The sequence below is a fragment of the Pogona vitticeps genome, chromosome 3 (assembly GCF_051106095.1).
Source record: "Pogona vitticeps strain Pit_001003342236 chromosome 3, PviZW2.1, whole genome shotgun sequence".
Lineage (NCBI taxonomy): Eukaryota > Metazoa > Chordata > Lepidosauria > Squamata > Agamidae > Pogona > Pogona vitticeps.
The window spans coordinates 5,505,690-5,525,765 of NC_135785.1; the positions used below are offsets into that span (position 1 = coordinate 5,505,690).

Here is a 20,076-nt window from a genome sequence, read left to right on the forward strand (position 1 = left end):
GTTCCCCAAATAGTCCACTCCTTTCCCATTAACTGGCCATTTAAAGTCTCAATAAAGCAAAACCAAAACCAAGCATGCTGCTTATATACTGCTCCATAGCACTTCAAGCACTCTCTGGGCGATTTACAAGTTGATTATGCAGGCTACACATTGCCCCGTGTAGCGAGCTGGGTACTCATTTTACCCAACTCAGAAGGATAGAAGGCTGAGTGAACCTTGAGCTGGCTACCTGCAGTGATCACCGGTCCTAGTGGCTAGGTAGAGTTTGTTGACTTTTTCGCGGACTGTATTTTTCAATAAGTTCCCTGTGTATCGGTGATCACTGCACACAGTAGGCTAGCTAATGACATCCATCAATCACAGTGACAGATCATTCCCCCCCTCATCACAACAATACACCCATAAACAAAAAAATACCCTGATCACTATAATCACCCAATCTCCTGAAAAGGACAAAAAGCTGATCCCACAGCTACAAATACTAAACTATCCCACACACGACACCAGAACACAAAGTTCTAACTACTGTCCTCTGAAAATGCTGGCCACAGAGACTGATGAAATGTTAGCAAGAAGAACCTTACGAACATGGCCAAACAGCCTGAAAACCCTACAACAACCATTGTTTCTTTCCTTGTTCAGAGGCTCGCTGGCTGTCCCTTTCATGAAGCTGTTTTAACAGTTTTGAGAAAGGGAAACCTTCCTTTTCACTTGCCTTAGAAGGAGAAGGGAAAGAAAGTTTTGCATTTCTTTTTAATTCTTGCCAATGTACCAGTGATGTTTTGAAAGGTTTTTTTTAAAGCCCTATAAAAGCACCGCTGAGGCGCTGTGTCAATTAGCAACAAATAAAAATAAGTGGAGAGCTTTCCCTCCTTTCCCCTCCCCTGGAGAGCCAAAGGGAAGGTTTTCATCTCTTAAAATTCATAAATTCTTTAAGCAAAGAGTCAGCTTTAGCCATCCACTTGGGTTCGATCCTTGCAATGATGCATATTAGAACCAAACCCAAACGGAGTGGTCTTACCCTCACCGAAAAACCGTAGCCTCTAATAGTTACATGCCGTCAAGTCAGGACCAGGTTACAGAGGCCCCCAGAGCACTGCCAAGATCCGTGAAGAATTTAAGGAGTGGTTTTAGCCGTTCCACTCTTGCAGTCCGTTATCGTGGCAGAGTGGTGATTTGAACCCAGGTCTTCAGAGTCCTAGTCTGTCTCTCTATCCACTACACCACACTGGGTACCCAGCTCCTGATTGGGACCCCAAAAGCTACAGGTTAGCATCTGTCGTGGGTCGGCTGGTTTGTGACGGCACCGATCTCGTGTGGCCCCTGGCAAAAGGTGCTGGAACAGCCTGGTCCCCAGTCCAGACCAACTCACAGGGCAAACACCCTTCTCATCATCATTCCTGGTAACCCTCTGACCACTGTCCTTGCAGGCATGGGGGTGCCCACCATCACAGCTGCCCGGATCTACCAAGGCCAACTGGCTGGAGGCTCCGGGGAAGAGAATGTCCTGGCTATGGAGAAATTCCCTTATGTCGCCCTGTCCAAGGTGGGAGTGTATGCCAAGGAAGAGCGTGTCTCTGTATGCTGCTGTGTTCACCCTCCCCGGGAGGAACCATTGCTTCTAGGGAAGCCTTTCGGCTTGCCAGGCCTTTTGCTTTGAGCTAGGCATGGGGAAACCTCCAGCCGAGAGGCCGCAGATGGCCTGTGGGAGGTCCTCATCGCTTCCTGCTGCCCTCATCTCGTGCAAACCCTTAGTCCTGCTTCTCAGTTTGAAGGAAGCCCACGTAGGTCTTCCTGCATTTTCTCCCCTTTTCCTCTCCTCTGCCTGGTCTCTCTCTGCCCTTCGTACTGTTCTCCCCTCGCACACCGCAGCTGAGATTTGGACACTGCACGTTTCCTCAGCGCAGAATCCTGTTTTACTGGCCAAAGAGAGTAGAAGGTGTATTCTGCAGCAGAGCTTTGCATTTTGGGGGGAAATTTCCTCTAGCCATGCAACAGATGGGAGGGATTCACCAGTGTAGCTCCAAGTCCCCCAATTTATCCACCCCTTTTTTCCTCATCAATGGTCCCCTAGAGTCTCAACAACACACTCCTTGACACCCGTAGGAGAGAATAGAAAAGGTTTCATTACTTACAATAGAATCGGTCAAACAGCAAACTGACAAACGAGACTGCTTTCAGCAACAGATTTCAACAGGCTCCTGAGAGGGGGTTTAAAAAAACACACTTCTCAGCAAAGAGGTTGGGCTCTCTTTAAAATCAGAGGTCAGGAAGGAACAATGTGTTAGTGCTGGAGAGACTAACCATCACCCCAGACCAGAAAAGTTTCCCCTAGTGGCCAAACCTGCAAGGTTGCAAAAAACAAACAAACAAACAAAACAAACAAACAAAATACTCCAACACATTCCCGGAGATACAAGCCTTAAAGATAATTATCTCCAGGCAAGTCCCAGATCTATCCTTTGGTTAGTTCATAAAGCCATTGACATCTCCGGGAATGTGTAGCGGGTGCAGCCTCAATGCCATGGAAGAGCCGTAGGTCAGTGGCAGGCTTACTTGCACTGCAAGTGGAAGATCACCAGGTAAAGCCGGTGGGTGGGTGGGTGGAAATCATACCTGAAACCCTGATGAGCCACAGCGGCCAAGGTCGGCCCTACTGAGTGTAGGAGTCAAGGGTCTGACTAGCTGTTTCTGTATCTCCCCCCCCCCCGCTAAGTAACACAATGCAGATCTTGATGCTAGAAATGGTTATGTGTTCAGGGCTGATTTAAATACCGTATTTTTCTGTGTATAAGACTATACTTTTGTCTAAAATCTTTAGACTAAAATGTGAGGGTCGTCTTATACATGGAAGTAATCTGAGGAGAAAACAAAAACTAGTGGAGGGGAAAGCAGGGATCAAAGCGATCCTGCAGCACTTTGATCCCTTTCCCCCTACACTTGCCAAGCCCCACTTAGATTTCTTAATTTTGGATTAGAAAAGTGGGGCCGTCTTATACATGGAAAAATACGGTAATAATAATTGGTGATCCCAGCACAGAGGGACTTGCTCTCCAACTAAACGAACCTACAGCAACTCCTGAAACATCCCTTATCTGGGCGGCTGTTAAAATTCCCCGTCTGGCGTCATTTCTCTGCCACCTTGGCTCGATGGAAGAAGGTGGCCCCCCCCCAGCCTCGCCGCTCGGCCCCGGCGTGGAGTCACGACGCCTTCTCCTTTCTCTCGGCAGACATACAACGTCAACCGGCAGGTGTCGGACAGCGCCGGGACTGGGACGGCCTACTTGTGTGGGGTGAAGGCCAACGCGAAAACCTTGGGTCTGAGCGCGGCCGCCGTGTACGGCAAGTGCAACACCAGCTTTGGAAACGAGGTTTATTCTGTCCTGCATCGGGCCCAATTATCAGGTAGGGGCCTCAAGGAAGAAAAATTCCCTGGAGCAATCAGGAGGTGGGGGTGGGGGTGGAAACAAAGACCTTTCTTTCCCTGAGGTTTTTAAAACTTTGGGCTGCAAGTGCCTTAGTTTCTGGGGTATGTGTGTGAATGTTGCAACGAGAGGCAATGTACACACCGGTTGCCGGTGGGCTCCTGCCTTTTCAGCAGCAAATGTTTGCCCAGTTGCCCCCCGTCTTGGTTACACAGAAGGGATGTGGTGCCGCTGCAGGCTAAACCGCAGAAGCCTCTGTGCTGTAAGGTCTATAGATCTGCAGCTGTAAGATCGAATCCATGTGACGGAGTGAGCACCCGTCGCTTGTCCCAGCTCCCACCAACCTAGTGGTTCGAAAGCATGCAAATGCGAGTAGATAAATAGGGACCACCTCGGTGGGAAGGTCACGGCGTTCCATGTCTAAGTCGCACTGGCCATGTGACCATGGAAGACTGTCTTCGGACAAATGCTGGCTCTACGGCTTGGAAACGGGGATGAACACTGACCCCTAGAGTCGAACACGACTGGACTAAAAAATTCCAAGGGGAACCTTTACGTTTACCTTTAAAATCGCATTCGCTTTATTTGCAGCCAAATCACGCTGTTGGCTCCTACTGCTCTGCCCTCTCTCCCCTCTCTCTCACTCTCTCTGTGGCTCCTGATTTCTGTAATATCTCTCCTCCCCCTCCCCACCACAGGCAAGTCGGTGGGGATCGTGACCACTACCCGCGTTCAGCACGCTTCTCCAGCAGCCTCGTATGCACATTCGGTCAGCCGGGAATGGTACAGTGACACAGATATGCCCAAAGATGACATCCGGGAGGGGTGTAAGGACATTGCCTACCAGCTGGTGCACAACACGGACATTAACGTGAGTGAGGGGTTTGGTGGGTGGGGAGGTGGGCTGGGGGGGAAGAGAGAGTGAAAGCATCAGAGCTGTTGGTATGGAATAGCCTTGGTATGAATTGAAGTCTATACCAAGGGTTCCCAAAAACTGGAGCCCCAAATGATTCTGGGATGACATCTCCCAGAAACCCAAAGTAGAACAGCCAGTGGCTAGAATTTCTGCGAGTTGTAGTCCAAGAACAGCTGGATCCCCAAGTCTGGGAACCCCTGGACTGGCCACGTCCAGCTGGGCGCTATCCAGATGTGGTGGACTACCAGTAGAAACGGATTCTTACTGTCCAGGTGTTTCTGGGGTTGACTTGGTCCTTCTGCAGGCACAAGAATCCTGCCGGTTACCTCTTCTCCTCAAATCCTAAAGCTACCAAGGCCCTTTTGACATGAGACCTCCTGGCCCCTCATTGTGTTGACCCTCTGTTGTGCAACACAAGAGTGATCATAGAATCATAGAACAAAATTGAGTTGGAAGGGGGCCTCGAAGGCCATCCAGTCCAACCCCCTGCTGAAGGCAGGAAACCAAATCAAAGCAGATCTGATAGAGGGTTGGCCAATTTTCTCTTGAATGCCTCCAGCGCTGGAGTGCTCATCCCCTTCCGAGGTCATTGGTCCCGTTGTTGTACTGTTCTAACAGTTGACGTTTTTCCTGATATTCAGCCGAAATCTGGCTTCCTGTAACTTGAGCCCATTGTTGTTTGTTCTGCACTCTGGGATGATTGAGAACAGATCCTGCCCCTTCTCTATATGACAGCTTTTCAAGCATTTGGAAAGAGCTATCACATTTCCCTACAAGGCTAAACATGCCCAGTTCTTTCAGTCTTTCCTCCTAGGGCTTGTTCTCCAGTCTCCTGATTATCCTTGTTCCCCTCCTCTGAACTTGCTCCAGTTTGTTAGCATCCTTCTCACTGTGTGATGTCCATTATTGAACACAGGACTCTCGATTAAGCCTAACTAGTGCTGAATAGAGAGGGAACTAGTATCTCAGCTGTTTCTCATTCTTTCTTTTGACTTATGTACATTTTAATGCTATCAAATGTTTTGGGTCTTTTGTTTTTAAAAGAATACATCTAAAAAATAGAAACCATCACCATAATAGATCAGTTTTGGTAACCAGTGGTTCTCAAACCTGGGTCTCCAGATGTTCTTGGACTGCAATTCCCAGAAGCCTTCACCACATGTTGTGCTGGTCAGGATTTCTAGGAGTCACAGTCCAAGAACATCTGGGGGCTACTGTTTGAGACCTCATCTCCCCATTGCAGGCTGCCTCAGTAGCCTCTTGGCTCAGCTATCCTGAGTAGGTCTGGCAAATAACTAGATCAGTTTGGCCAGCTGAATTGTCATGGTGACTATTGCAGAATTGTTAGTGTCTGATTGCATTGCTTAATTCTCTTTAAGGGTCATTGCAAAAATAAAGAATCCGGTTGGGGGAAACGTTCTACAGAAACATTTCCCCTTTTCTGTGCCACCTTGCAGAAAGGTATGTTCAGACGTACTGATGCGGAAATGTTTTGATCAGCCAGGCTGGGCATTGCTGGCTGGCTCTCTTAACTAAACAGAAGTTTCTGATTTCAGCATAAGCGTGATTTCAAGTTGATAACGACTGCGCTGTGTCAATAAAAAAAGACATTGCCAGATTAAAATGTAGCATGATGTTGAATGCTGCATCTGTCATTCATTGGAAAAAGGTTGACGCTGTTGGTTTTTTTTTGAATGCGCAGAGCATCTGGTAATCATGCTGCAGTATTTGCCTATCAAGGTTTATAGCCAATAACAAGTTCCTTTTTTTTTCCAAAAAGGAAAGCACAAACAGAAACTGGACACATTGCTCTCTGTGCAATATTTTCTACTAATTAAAGGCAGAATTTCCCCAAATATCAGGAACAATTATGAAGAAGAGGCTGCACCATTTCAGAGTTTGGGAGAAGGTTACTCCCCCCCCCCCATTTTGGATTACAAAAGTGGAAGAACTGCTGGATAGCTCGGGGGGGGGAGTTCAGTCTCTGGATGTGGAGCCAGAAGCTGGGGGTTCGAATCTCCCCCCTTGGCCTCCTTGACAAGGGCTGGACCTGATGATCCATAGGGTCCCTTCCAGCTCTAATGATTATGATGATTAAGAACAGGGAATACTGTGCATTCAGAAGCAAACTGTCCAAGTTCGCTGTCCTGTGTTTTCTGCCCTGCATTTTCTATCCTGCATTTTCTCTCAACAGGTGATTCTGGGAGGGGGTCGGATCTACATGACACCTCGGAGGACGCCTGACCCAGAACATCCGGATGAGCCTAAATACAACGGGACCAGGAAGGATGGCTTGAACCTCATCGAAAAATGGCTGAGTGGCAAGGAGGTACTGGGATCGTGATGGGGTGGAACTGGGATGGGGTAGAACTGGGATTTCAATCTTGGTTTGGGTTGACTGGTGTGGGTGATCACGGAACAAAGGGAGGCTTGTAATTGCCTTAGAAAGACAACCAAGGAGTGGACAGCAGATGTCCGAGCCAGCGGAGCCTACAGGCAATGCCTTGAGAGCTCTTTTATTGACTTAGCATGATTACATAGTATTTTATGAGTGAGACAGATAGGATACTAGTTACCTAATCATAACTAGGATTGGCCGAAACAACTCTTTGATCTTATGCTCTACCTCTAAGTGAAAGGGAAGAAGAAGGGGCTGCCACGTCTGCTGGCAGCTGCCACTTCCTGCCAGGAATGTATGCCCGTCATTGGAACAGAATGCAGCTACAACCTTTAAGCAGAAGTTTCCCACAGATGGGTATATCTTTAGGGACACTGGAAGAATGACAGGGATCAAATTCTGTGTAGACTTCCACAGAAGCCGTATCTCTGGCACCATCTTTCTACAAGGCTTCCGATAAATCTTCCCTTCCCTTCGTTCAGGATTCATGGGTAGAGCGTGGTCTGGCTCTAGTTTTCTAAGAAAACCTCAAGTTTTCTAAGAAAACCTACAGTTTTCTAAGAAAAGCAACACTCAGAAAGCTTTGCGCCTCCTATAAAGTAGATAGCATGAGCAACTCGTGAATAGAGCAAGGGACATTAGCAAGGGCTAATATTCTGGACTGAAACACACACACACACACACACACACACACACACACACACACACACACACACACACACACACACACACACACACACACACACACACACACACACACACACACACACACACACTTACAAACCTGGCTGTAATACTGTCCACCAACTCTTGCGCTCAGTAAATACTACCATGTTTCCCTGAAACTAAGACAGGGTCTTATATTCATTTTTGTTCCTAAAATGCATTAGGGCTCATTTTCAGGGGATGTTTTATTTTTTTCATGTACAACCATTTGCATTTATTCAAATACAGTCCTGTCATCTTCTTCTGGTTGCTGCACAAGGGTGGAGGGCAGGGTTTCACTTAACTGGGGCTTATTTTTGTGGTGCGGCTTATATGACAAGCATCCTAAAAAATCCTACTAGGGCTTATTTTCAGGTTAGCTCTTATTTTTGGGGAAAGAGGGTCGTATCCCTCCATTGCTTAGCTCTTTTCATATTTCTGCCTGTCCCTGAGCTCCTGTTTTGTACTTAAGCCCGACTGACTTCAGAATATTATGAATTTCTTTTGCTGTGTCCCTTTTTTTCTGCCTAGCAGGATTTCCCCAGCAATTACAACCGATATCTTAAACTAGTTTAAAAAAAAAAAAACAGATGGAAGCCACTGAGCAGAATCCTGTTGCTTAGTTTTGCTGATGTAAGCGTCGCAGAGTAAGCTGAAGCATCAAATTGCCCCTAGTCAATGAGGCGATGCTTGTGTTTCTCCTCGCACGCCAGTCACAAATTGGTGCACCATGAACGATGCAGCTGGCGGCTTTGCTAACGAATGGCATTTTGCTACTGGAAGTGTGCCCCTTTGCACCTCATGACTGTGCCATCAACCATAAAGTTTAAAACACTCTTTAGGTGCAGATTTAAAACATTCTGTAAAGGGCCGTTTTGAAATATATATAGATATAGATATACTTTTAATGACTTTAAAAGGGACATCCAAGTAATGGTACCTTTTTTGGAGTGGTGGGAGGATTTGTTTTAATCGCTTCGGAGAGCTCTTGCAAAAATGGACGGAAACATTCAGAGCCCACTTGCCAACCGTCACCAGAATCCTTTCCTCCTCTGCTGTTTGTACGACTTGTTTGCTGTTGATTCTCAGCATTTATGGGCTCTGGGCTTTACTGCTCATTTCCAGGGAGCCCAGTACGTCTGGAACAAAACCGCCCTGGACGCCGTGAATGAAAACACCACCAACTACCTCATGGGTGAGGAGGCGCCGGCTTTCTCCCTTTTGACTCGGGGCGGGGGGGTGAGGAGAAAAGCTCTGCCCCATCTCTTGCATCAAGGTGGGCAAGCTGCAAGGTTCAGGGGCCATATGGGTTTCCTCAGGACCCTCTGCAGAGGTTTTGGAGGGGGAAACCCCACATCTGTAGGGGCCCATACCTTGCTTAATTGATATTTTCTTTCTTTCTTTTTCTTTCTTTTTCTTTCTTTCTTTCTTTCTTTCTCTTTCTTTCTTTCTTTCTTTCTTTCTGTCCTTAATCCTTCCTTCTCTCTTCTCTTCTCTTCTTCCTTCCTTCCTTCCTTCCTTCCTTCCTTCCTTCCTTCCTTCCTTCCTTCCTTCCTTCCTTCCTTCCTTCCTTCCTTCCTTCCTTCCTTCCTTCCTTCCTTCCTTCCTTCTCTTTTCTCCTGCCTTTCTAACTCCTCTCTCTTTTCCTTCCTTCCTTCCTTCCTTCCTTCCTTCCTTCCTTCCTTCCTTCCTTCCTTCCTTCCTTCCTTCCTTCCTTCCTTCCTTCCTTCCTTCCTTCCTTCCTTCCTTCCTTCCTTTTTCCTTTCCTTTTTGAGGGGGGGGGACCAAACCAGTTCCCTGTCCTGATAACAGTCTCACTTCTTGGTGACAATGCTGATCTACAAGTTCTCTTCCGGCTCCTGACCCCTTTTGGCCCGGGCTAGTTTTTATAAACTCTCTGCTTCTTTTAAACAAAGACACCGAAGAGCGAAATCTGGGTCTGCAATGTCGCTCTAGGTTGCATTTCTCTATAAAATGCCATTTTGGACATCTTGCAGCGAAATGTAAGGATGCCGTGCTGTGTTTTCTGGAGTTCTTGGAACATGATCACTTTTCCATTGTTAGTACTTAATGCCCTATGGTTTGTCATAAAATAAGAACCAGTGATTAATTTGAAAAACATTATTATGAGAGTGATAAGGGGACATTTTTACCTGTTTCCCAGACGGAGAACAGCATTAACAGGTCACACATCTTAAAGTAAGAAGTTATGTCAGCACTTCAGTCATTGCCCCAGACTTTTCCAAGCTGTGATGGTGATAAGGATAATAATTTCCAGGGGAGTGGCTATATTTGCCTGTTGCCTGTTGCAACACAGTCTTTTGACCCCTTTAAAGACGACCGAGATTCATTTGGGCTCAGCTTTCGCGGACTGCCGTTCGCTTCTGCACAAGCGTCTGATGACAGAGCCTGCGGTCCACCCAAGTTTATCCCAAATAAAACTGGTCATCTTTAACCCCACCACCACCTTTGTCATCATTTTTGCTGAAGCGGGGATCATAAGGGTCTCTTAGTCTCCTTTAAGCCTCTCCTGCCAAGCCCCTGACTTTGTCTTTTTCAAAATCGTTCAGGCCTCTTTGCGCCAAAGGACATGACGTACGAGCTGGACCGTAACAATGAGACGGATCCCTCTGTTGTGGAGATGACCGAGAAGGCCATCCGAATTCTCCGTAGGAACCCCAGAGGCTTCTTCCTCTTTGTGGAAGATAAGTATCATCCTCATGCTTTGACGTACAAGAAGGCTCGCCTTCCTCTTTGCCCTAGGATAAGCAACGGCAAGGGCACAAAGCGCGACAGGGAGGACCCTTATCTTCTATGGAAGATGCTCCTGTGAGGGAACCCTAGACCCGGTATTTTGTCTTAAGCTTCTTTCTCCTTGAAACATTAGGCGTGTACCTGGGCTGCGCTACTACAGACACACGTAGCAGAACATGGTCCCCCCTCCCAGCTATGTAATTTATTCTATGCATTTAGAAATCTAACACCTCAGGAAAAGGGCTAGGTTAGAACCGTACCCCTTGAGATGCTAGATTTGTAAGTGGATGGGGCTTTCTTGTCTTGAGGACCGTTTCAGTCATATAAACCAATCCTAGGCAGGGCTAGAATTAGAGAAAAGGAAGCAGGGCTTTACCCCAAGACACCAGAATTTAGAGGCTTTGGAATTTGGAGGTGAATCTATAGGTGAGCAGAAAATAAACAACAACATTGCCTTATCTTTCTCTTTTTTCTTTTCTCTTCAAAAGCATACAGTTTCTCTTTCTTTGGGGGGTGGATAACACTTTCTCATCCTCCTCCACTTTCCTGAGGTGACTCACATCCATGCTTCAGGGCCCACTAGACGAAAGATGGGGCTGGTTGCCCTGGGTGCCAAAATGGCTAGTTACAGATCTCCTAACCTGCAGTTTGAAATACTACAAGACTGGCTCACCTCTTCAGCGGGGGGGAGGGGGGTCACCAAGATGTCGTCCTTGCTATTGTTGTCATTAAAAATAATACGCATGTTGGTTGCAGAGGCAGTTCACCATCTTTCCTCCAAGAGCGAGTGTGGTGGAGCGGATAGAGTGTCAGAGTGTCAGACCCAAGTTCAAATGCTGGCTCAGCCATGGAAAGCATGGAGGTGGTGGAAATTGTAAACCATTCCCTGGATCTCTCAGATACTTTGAAAAACCCTCTTAGGATCTCTCTAAACCAGAAGCAACCTGGCATCACGTAACAACACAAAGTCCCAGGGAACTTACCGTATTTTTCGCACCATAAGACACAATTTTCCCCCACAAAACAGGGGGGGTGGAAAGTCTGTGCGTCTTATGGAGCGAAGAAAAGAGATTATATTTTCCTGTTTTCTTCTCCTAAAAAATTGGTGCGTCTGATGGAGTGAAAAATACGGGTAAATGTGTGTGCACATTTTCCCCACCTGAGATAGTTCAAGCTGCGTAAGAATGACAGGACAAAGGTTCCCCAGCAAGCGCTGAGGCTCAGTAGGGACCGAGACTCCCATGTGTCTAGTCCAACAACATAATCGCTATGCCACACCATCATGTGGCTGTGCACAAAAGGGGCCTTACCTCTCTGCATCTCTCGACTTTCTTTCCTCCACGAGGTCGGATCGACCACGGCCACCACAACGGCAAAGCCAAACAAGCCCTCTCCGAAGCGGTGATGATGGATCGGGCCGTGGAGAAGGCCACGGAGCTGACCCGTGCCTCAGAGACCCTGACGGTGGTCACAGCCGACCACTCGCACGTTTTCACCTTCGGAGGCAGCACGCCGCGTGGGAACAATATCTTTGGTGAGTGAGAAGAGGATGGTGCCAAGCTCCTTCGGGAATCCTCCCTGTCCCAGAGGCTCCAGATTCGAGGTGGGTCAGTTGACCTGTTTTGGACGACCATTCCCCGAATTCCCGGTCCTGCACACCTTGGAGGATAGCTCTGCTCCAGACACCCAAACACAGTGCAGAAGTCATGCTAGGATGGAGGCTTCCTGCCAGCAAGAAAATGAGAAAGATTTCTTGGGGTGTTTTTTTCTTACAAACTGTGCATGGCAACCCATTCAGATGTAACTCGTGTTCCTCAGGTTCAGAATAGAGATGGGCATGAACCAGTCCATCCCAGTTCATCCCAGCTCATCCCCTGCCTCCTCAGCCCATCAGCCACTCGCCAGGCCCAGATGGCTTGTTTTTCCCACCTCCTCGGCTGATCTCCCAGTCACGAGCAAGAGCCCAGACTTCTCAGCCCCGCCCTTTTCTCTGATTGGGAGATCAGCCGAGAGGGGCGGGGCAGAGAAGCCTGAGCTCTTGCCGGGACGGGAGATCAGCCGAAGAGGGGCAGGAAGCTCTCACACTGGACCTGGCGAGGGGCTGATTGAGCCAGAAGAGGTGGCTGCTACCTTGACGAACTGGGACAAATTGGGACGAACTGAGTTTGTGCCCATCTCTAGTTCTGAATCCTATGGATTGTGGTGGATTGCACAGTATATTTCAGAGCATCTGAGAACCAAAGCTTGCTTGTCTATTTCTGATCACAGATCTGCCCGTAAAGTTTGGTTTGGCTCTCCCTGGGTGGAGGGATACGTAATGTCCAGGGGCATGCCTGCCGATCCTAATAACTATGTGAGAAGCTTGGAGAAGAGGCAATTCAAGGAATTTTCCTTGCTTTCCCACCAGGAGAAACCTGCACCGAGAAAATTATCAAACAACTGCTTTGTTTCTATTCCTGATTCAAATCATAGGGCAACATTTTACAATATCGCAAAGAAATATGACAGTTTAGAACCCTTGTTTCTCTCGGATTACAATTCCCAGAATCTCCCATGCTGGCTGGGGGATTCTGGGTTTTGTAGTCTGAAAAAAGCAATATTTTCAGGCTCTGAGGTATTTACAGAGTGGTATTGCTACCAGCATTATTTGTACTTCTCTGAATCAGACTGAAGTTTTCAGAAACGGTCAAAAAAACCCCACGGTATTTAGCTCCCGATTGCAATAATATAGACCTTCTTTTAATATTTTCCTTATTTTGTACAGATGTTCATTGAGGAAATTCCTTTTTTGTATGTTCCCTGAGAGAGAACCATTTTATAGAAACGGAAAAGGGGCAGCTTGGGACTGAGCATCTTTTCCTGTGCTTCAGAACAAACTCTGCCCTTCTCCAACCCTGCCACTGTCAGCTAGGAAGGTTTGTCTGTAGAAAGACCACATTGGCCAGTATGTGTGCCATCAACAACTCACTTCCTGTATCCATCTCTGAAGCATTTTTTCAACTGTTTCCCCCATGCAACCAGAGTACCATGCCACCTTCCATCTCTTTCGACACAGAAGCCTATCCTGTTGAGGTGGTATGCACCAGCCTGATGATTTTTAGTTGCACTGGACTATAACTCCCAGCAGATGGACAAGAACTCTCATTTGTTACAGGCTAACAACTCTGGAGATCTTGAGAGTGGAATAAGGCTTAAAAGGGGGCTGGCAAACACACAGCCTTGCCCAGTCAGTTGCTTTCCAGATGTTTTGCATCGTAACGCCCACCGTTCCAACCCCGCATGAACGGAACGGGGTATCCCCCAGTGTTTCTGTGCGTCTGGTGGCAGTGGTGCAGATTCGGGGGGAAATAACTCTTTGCTCCCAACTTTTGCCTGCTCCCAACTTTATGAATTCCCAGCCTTGGGACCTTCTGGTGTTCTTGGACTACAATTCTCAGGAACCCTGACCAGCACCAATAGTGGGGAAGGCTTCTAGGAGTTGCAGTCCAAGAACATCTGGGAGACCCGTGCTTGAGAACCAGTGCTCTATGACATTGTCCCTTGGTGCCAGGTTTTGATGCCCTTTGGCAAACCACTGTGCGTTTGTGTATTTACAGGCTTGGCACCCAAAAGGGCCATGGACAAACGATCATACACCAGCATCCTCTACGGGAACGGACCTGGCTATACTCTGAAGAACGGCAGCCGCCCAGATGCCGGTTCTGTGGCTTTTGGTGAGAGCTTTCTCCTTTCCTGATCTCATTGGAAACTGCCTCTTTGTGGTAATCATAGAATCACTGAATAATGAAGTTGGAAGGGGTCTGTAAGGTCATCAAGTCCAGCCCCCTGCTTGAGGCAGGAATCAAAATCAAAGGATATCTGCCAGGGGGTTGTCTAAATTTCTCTTGCATGCCTCCAGTGTAGGAGCGCTCTTGAGGTCATGGGTTCCGTTGTCGTACTGCTCTAACAGTTAGGAAGTTTTTCCTGATATTTAGCCGAAATCTGGTTTCCTTTAACTTGAGCCCATGGTTGTGTGTCCTGCACTCTGTGAGGATCGAGAACAGATCCTGCACCTCCTCTGTAGGACAGCCTTTCAAATATTAGAAGAGTGCTCTCCTCTCTCCCCTCAGACTTCTTTTCTCAAGGCTAAACATTCCCAGTTTGTTCAGCCTTTCCTCATAAGGCTTTGTTTCCAGCCCCCTAATCCTCCTTGTCGCCCTCCTCTGAACTTGTTCCAATTTGTCAGCATCCTTCTTGAAGTGTGGTGTCCAGAATGGGACACAGTACTCAAGGGGAGGCCTAACCATTGCAGAATAGAGGGGGACCAGCACCTTGTGGGATTTGGAAGCTCTACTTCTATTAACGAATTCTAAAATAGCATTTGCCTATTTTCTAGCCACACCACACTGTTGGCTCATATTCATCTTGTGATCTACGGGGAGGTTACCTGATCAAAAATTGAGATCAGATTACTTTGGCAGGATTTGTTCTTGACAAATCTGTGCTGGCTTCTAGTTATTACTGCCTAGTTTTCCAAGTGCTTGCCTAGTGACCGTTTTATAATTAGTTCCAGAACTTTCCCTGGGGTTAACGCCAGGCTGATCATGTGGTTATTTTGATGTCGACATGTGTCCATTTCGCCCTCCCCACTCCACTTTGAAGATGTTTGGTATATTTAGTGATTCCACAGCGACCTCGGGTCAAACAGGTGCTGCAGGGTTTTCCAAACCCTGCACAACCTGTTTAGTATGGCATGTCATGGTAGAGCATGGTAAATTTGACCCTATGAAGCAGCTAAAGAGATGAAATGTCCTTATGTCCTTGCTGACAGTACTCCCAGATGCCAACGCTCTTCTTGGCTTGCTTGTGCTGGCGCTTACCTTCTGCATCTTCTCTCTCTAGATGACAAGGAATACCAGCAGCAGGCAGCGGTGCCTCTCAGCTTGGAGACCCACGGTGGAGAGGACGTCGCCATCATGGCCCAGGGACCCATGGCCCATCTCTTCCACGGCATCCAGGAACAGAACTACATCGCCCACGTCATGGCCTACGCGGGCTGCATTAAGCCCTACGATGCAGAACCGGAATGTCTCGCATCTGGCAGCGACAGGTCACGTGCCAGCCACTCTCGACACTGCCTGGCCCCTCTCTTGGTGCTCTGGATGGGCCTTTTGTTGCTGTTCACATGACTGAGACACTCACGTCTCTGCCCACCTGCCTAGATATAAAAGAACATTTCATTTTCAAACTGTCTTTTCCCAACACCGCCGGTGAGTCTGCAAGACGGATGCTGGACATTCCCAAAGGGGTTGATCGATTGTCAGAACTCAAGCTGCTGAGGATTCTGGGAGTCCGAAAACGGAACTTCTCCCTGCTCTGTCAAAGAGACTGCTCACTCTGTGTTTATATATATATATATAAAACCAGCATTGCCTAACTTCCGTGTATGACTGTATTTACGTGTGTAAATCGTTACCTGCCTTTCTCTCGCCACCACCCCCAGCTTGAGCAAATAAACAATGAAACCGTTGTTAGCACCCAATTTTAGGTTTCAATTCTCCGGCAGGGAATAACAATAAAAGACAGTGCATATTCAGTCTATGTAAGCCAGTTTATTAAACATAGAACTGGACCCCGTCCTAAAGGCGGATCGGAGTCCCATCATGCATGTGGTACAGCATTTTATGCAAAGGACAATAAAGCACAGCATCCCCTTATTGGTCTTCTGAACTCTGTGGACGAGCCCCCGGGGTCATCCTATTGGCCGTGGTAGATGTGAGAAAAATATCTAAATTGCATCCCAGAGTTAGTGACTGCCAAGTTTGTGAATTTGAGTGAACCATTGTGTAGTTAGAAACATGTTACAGTCGCCTGTCATCTGAAGCGCTGTGAATGTTATTCTGAGTTGGCCTTGGGAATGTTTCTGTGAGCGCCAAGCGGAAAGAGACAGTTACTTTGAGATGAAATGAGGATACAAAAATGCATTGACTATACAAAATGTGTATAAGGTACAGATACAAAAATGCATATAGAATATCATTATAGTAAGGAAATAGTGAAATCATATTTCAATTACAGGTACAAGGTATGATTACTTGTGTAAGTACAAGTGAATCAAATAGCATGTGTTGTCTTAAATTGTAAATCCAGTACTTCATATATGTTATATCAGAACCCCCTATCTATCAGGGGGAGTGCGAGCACACACACTTGATGGCTTATGAGTGCCGATGATGCACCCATTCCCCTGTTTGTTTCTTCACACAACCCAGGTTCACTTTTGGGAGTGACAAATTTTTTTCTCTCCCTTTTCCGCTGCCAGAGGATTTCTCCTCACTATATCAAATATAACTCTTCAATCAGTGTTATTCAATAAAACAATGTTTATTAAAGTGTTCATAAGTAAATCATATAAAGTAAATCATGGATGGTCGTATTTCATTTATTCAATTAACTGTGCTTTGGTAACATTTATATTTGCTTATGTATAACCATGTTAAAGGTAAAGGTAAAGGTTCCCCTTGACAATTTTTGTCCGGTTGTGGTCGACTCTAGGGGGCGATGCTTATCCCCGTTTCCAAGCCATAGAGCCAGCGTTTGTCTGAAGACAATCTTCCGTGGTTACATGGCCAGTGCGACTTAGACACGGAACGCTGTTTACCTTCCCACTGAGGTGGTCCCTATTTATCTACTTGCATTTGCATGCTTTCGAACCGCTAGGTTGGCCGGAGCTGTTCCTTATCTCCCTATTCTTCTCTAACACAAGACTGGTCCTAACTGCTTAAACTGATTTTCTCCAATTCATATTCCTAACTCATCCCTAACTCTAACTGAAATCCTCTCTCTAACTGCTCTTTAACTGCCGTCCATTCTTCTTATATTTTCTTAGTCCCTCCTCTTCTGTACAGCCATTGGCTCCTGAATCAGGATTCCATTGTGATGGACAGGAGTGGTTACCTGTCACAATGGCCAAAACACACAAATAATACAGACCGGACAAACCCAGCAGAGGCGATGGCAAACAAAATTTAAATTTAATGGGTCGGTGAGAATGTCATGGAGAGGGAAGGATGTTCTTAAAGGGTTCCTTAAAAAGCTCGGTTTTCACCTGTTTCCTGAAGGTCAAGAAGGAGGGAGTCACTGCCAACACATTCCACAGCATCGTGACCACCACCAAAAAGTCCCTGTAACTGGTAGTTCTTCTTCGTGGCCTCTGTGAATGCACACTAATGGGTTAAATCTGCACTTGTGCAGAGGCCTCGGAATATTCTAGAGCTTAAAGTAACACTTTTGGCTCCGCCCCCCCAGGACCTCATGGTCCGCCCGCCCTAACAGTTACCTCAGTTCCATTTTTTCCGCTGCTGCAGTTAGGTCTCCTGGCTAGAGCTCCGTGAAATTATTGGAAATTCCTGGAAAATATTTGGCTCCTGTTCGATTCTTCATTAAGGAAAGTACAAAGACTTTATTATTTAGGAGGGGAGGTGTGCGTTTTGGCCCTTTGCGAGGGTTTTCCCTCTTTCCACCTCCCTTCCCCCCCTTCCCCCCCCCCCCTTGGACTGTTCCCAGGCCTCCAAGGCTTCCTCATCTCCCAGGGTTATTTTTAAAGCTGCATTGCCTTGGAGAGTCGCACAAAAATCTTTGTGTATGCATTGAAGCGGCCTCTGCGTCCGCAGAACCCGACCCTTTACCTCATATATAACCTAGGGAAAAGAGTAAAGCCTCTAAAACTAAGGCCAAACCCTTAGTTTTATAACCACCGACCCCTCATTCTTCGGCTATTCCTAGCCTGCCACCACAGGCTTCCCCGTCCTTGCCTGTCCTCACTCCTCAGTCTCCTGTTGAGTTTCTTTCCTAGGGCTCTTCGCCTCCATCTTCACCGCCATCGTCGGTCCGGCTTCCTCCTACTCTGGAATTATCCCTGCAACATCATCTCCGAAAAACAAGAAGGTGAAAGCGAAGCATTTGGCGCCATCTTTAGAGATTCCCGGTCTCCGAGCCACTCGGGACCGAAGGTCTCACCCCACGGGGCTCGACATCTTCGCCCCAATAAAGCGAAGAAGCATGCGCCTAAAGAGGACTTGCGAAAAACAAGAAGGCGAAAACGAAGCATTTGGCGCCATCTTTTAGAGATTCCCGGTCTCCGAGCCACTCGGGACCGAAGGTCTCACCCCACGGGGCTCGACATCTTCGCCCCAATGAAGCTAAAGAGCATGCGCCTAAAGAGGACTTGCAACCGCTCAAGCTCTCTAAGAGCTATTTGAGACGTTGGAGGCAGCAAATGCAAAAGCTGTATTATCCGTGTCTGCTATACAGCCTTGCTGCGGAAACTTCATCCTCCGAGTCCTCCTCGTCCTCATCAGAATCCTCCAATGAGAGTTCGACATCGTCGGTACCGTCCTTCCCTGATATCAGGAGGAAGAGGCACCGATCGGTACCAAGGGAACCTCCGTTACTGGAGATGCCTGAACATCTATGGACCTCCCAGGTCCCGATACTCCCGCGGGCTCCGGTACCGAAGAAAGAGATCATCTCCTGATACCAAAAGACATAAGAAGAGATGGTACCATGAAGCCTCCCTGGTACAGGAGGTTAAAACATGCTGGTACCATGCCTTGGTACCAAGCAGAAGGCTAAAACATGCTGGTACCAGGGGATTAAAACATCCTGATACCATGCCTTGGTACCAAGCGGAAGGCTAAAACATGCTGGTACCAGGGGATTAAAACATGCTGGTACCATGCCTTGGTACCAAGCAGAAAGTTAAAACAGGCTGGTACCAGGAGGTCAAAACATACTGGTACCATGCCTTGGTACCAAGCAGAAGGCTAAAACATGCTGGTACCAGGGGATTAAAACATGCTGGTACCATGCCTTGGTACAAAGCGGAAGGTTAAAACAGGCTGGTACCAGGAGGTTAAAACATGCTGGTACCATGCCTTGGTACCAAGCGGAAGGCTAAAACTTGCTGGTACCAGGGGATTAAAACATGCTGGTACCATGCCTTGGTACCAAGCAGAAGGCTAAAACATGCTGGTACCAGGGGATTAAAACATGCTGATACCATGCCTTGGTACCAAGCGGAAGGTTAAAACAGGCTGGTACCAGGAGGTTAAAACATGCTGGTACCATGCCTTGGTACCAAGCGGAAGGCTAAAACTTGCTGGTACCAGGGGATTAAAACATGCTGGTACCATGCCTTGGTACCAAGCAGAAGGCTAAAACATGCTGGTACCAGGGGATTAAAACATGCTGATACCATGCCTTGGTACCAAGCGGAAGGTTAAAACTTGCTGGTACCAGGAGGTTAAAACATGCTGGTACCATGCCTTGGTACCAAGCAGAAGGCTAAAACATGCTGGTACCAGGAGGTCAAAACATGCTGGTACCATGCCTTGGTACCAAGCGGAAGGCTAAAACATGCTGGTACCAGGGGATTAAAACATGCTGATACCATGCCTTGGTACCAAGCAGAAAGTTAAAACAGGCTGGTACCAGGAGGTTAAAACATGCTGGTACCATGCCTTGGTACCAAGCAGAAGGCTAAAACATGCTGGTACCAGGGGATTAAATCATGCTGGTACCATGCCTTGGTACCAAGCGAAAGGTTAAAACAGGCTGGTACCAGGAGGTTAAAACATGCTGGTACCATGCCTTGGTACCAAGCGGAAGGCTAAAACTTGCTGGTACCAGGGGATTAAAACATGCTGGTACCATGCCTTGGTACCAAGCGGAAGGCTAAAACTTGCTGGTACCAGGGGATTAAAACATGCTGGTACCATGCCTTGGTACCAAGCGGAAGGCTAAAACTTGCTGGTACCAGGAGGTTAAAACGTGCTGGTACCATGCCTTGGTACCAAGCAGAAGGCTAAAACATGCTGGTACCAGGGGATTAAAACATG

General features: G+C 47.4%; 1 protein-coding gene across 2 annotated transcripts in view; it reads left to right on the forward strand.

Annotated features, from left to right (window-relative positions):
• The window catches only part of LOC110090318 (alkaline phosphatase), a 32,961-nt gene extending 16,363 nt beyond the window's left edge, over positions 1 to 16,598 (forward strand). For both annotated transcript variants that reach the window (XM_072996320.2, XM_020813967.3), the window contains 9 exons: positions 1,431 to 1,546; positions 3,231 to 3,405; positions 4,124 to 4,296; positions 6,536 to 6,670; positions 8,570 to 8,639; positions 10,015 to 10,149; positions 11,541 to 11,732; positions 13,795 to 13,911; positions 15,080 to 16,598. In XM_072996320.2, coding sequence (XP_072852421.2) covers positions 1,431 to 1,546; positions 3,231 to 3,405; positions 4,124 to 4,296; positions 6,536 to 6,670; positions 8,570 to 8,639; positions 10,015 to 10,149; positions 11,541 to 11,732; positions 13,795 to 13,911; positions 15,080 to 15,366 — 1,400 coding nt within the window. In that variant the 3' untranslated portion in view covers positions 15,367 to 16,598. The remainder of the gene's footprint in view (positions 1 to 1,430; positions 1,547 to 3,230; positions 3,406 to 4,123; positions 4,297 to 6,535; positions 6,671 to 8,569; positions 8,640 to 10,014; positions 10,150 to 11,540; positions 11,733 to 13,794; positions 13,912 to 15,079) is intronic.
• The last annotated feature ends 3,478 nt before the right edge of the window (positions 16,599 to 20,076 follow it).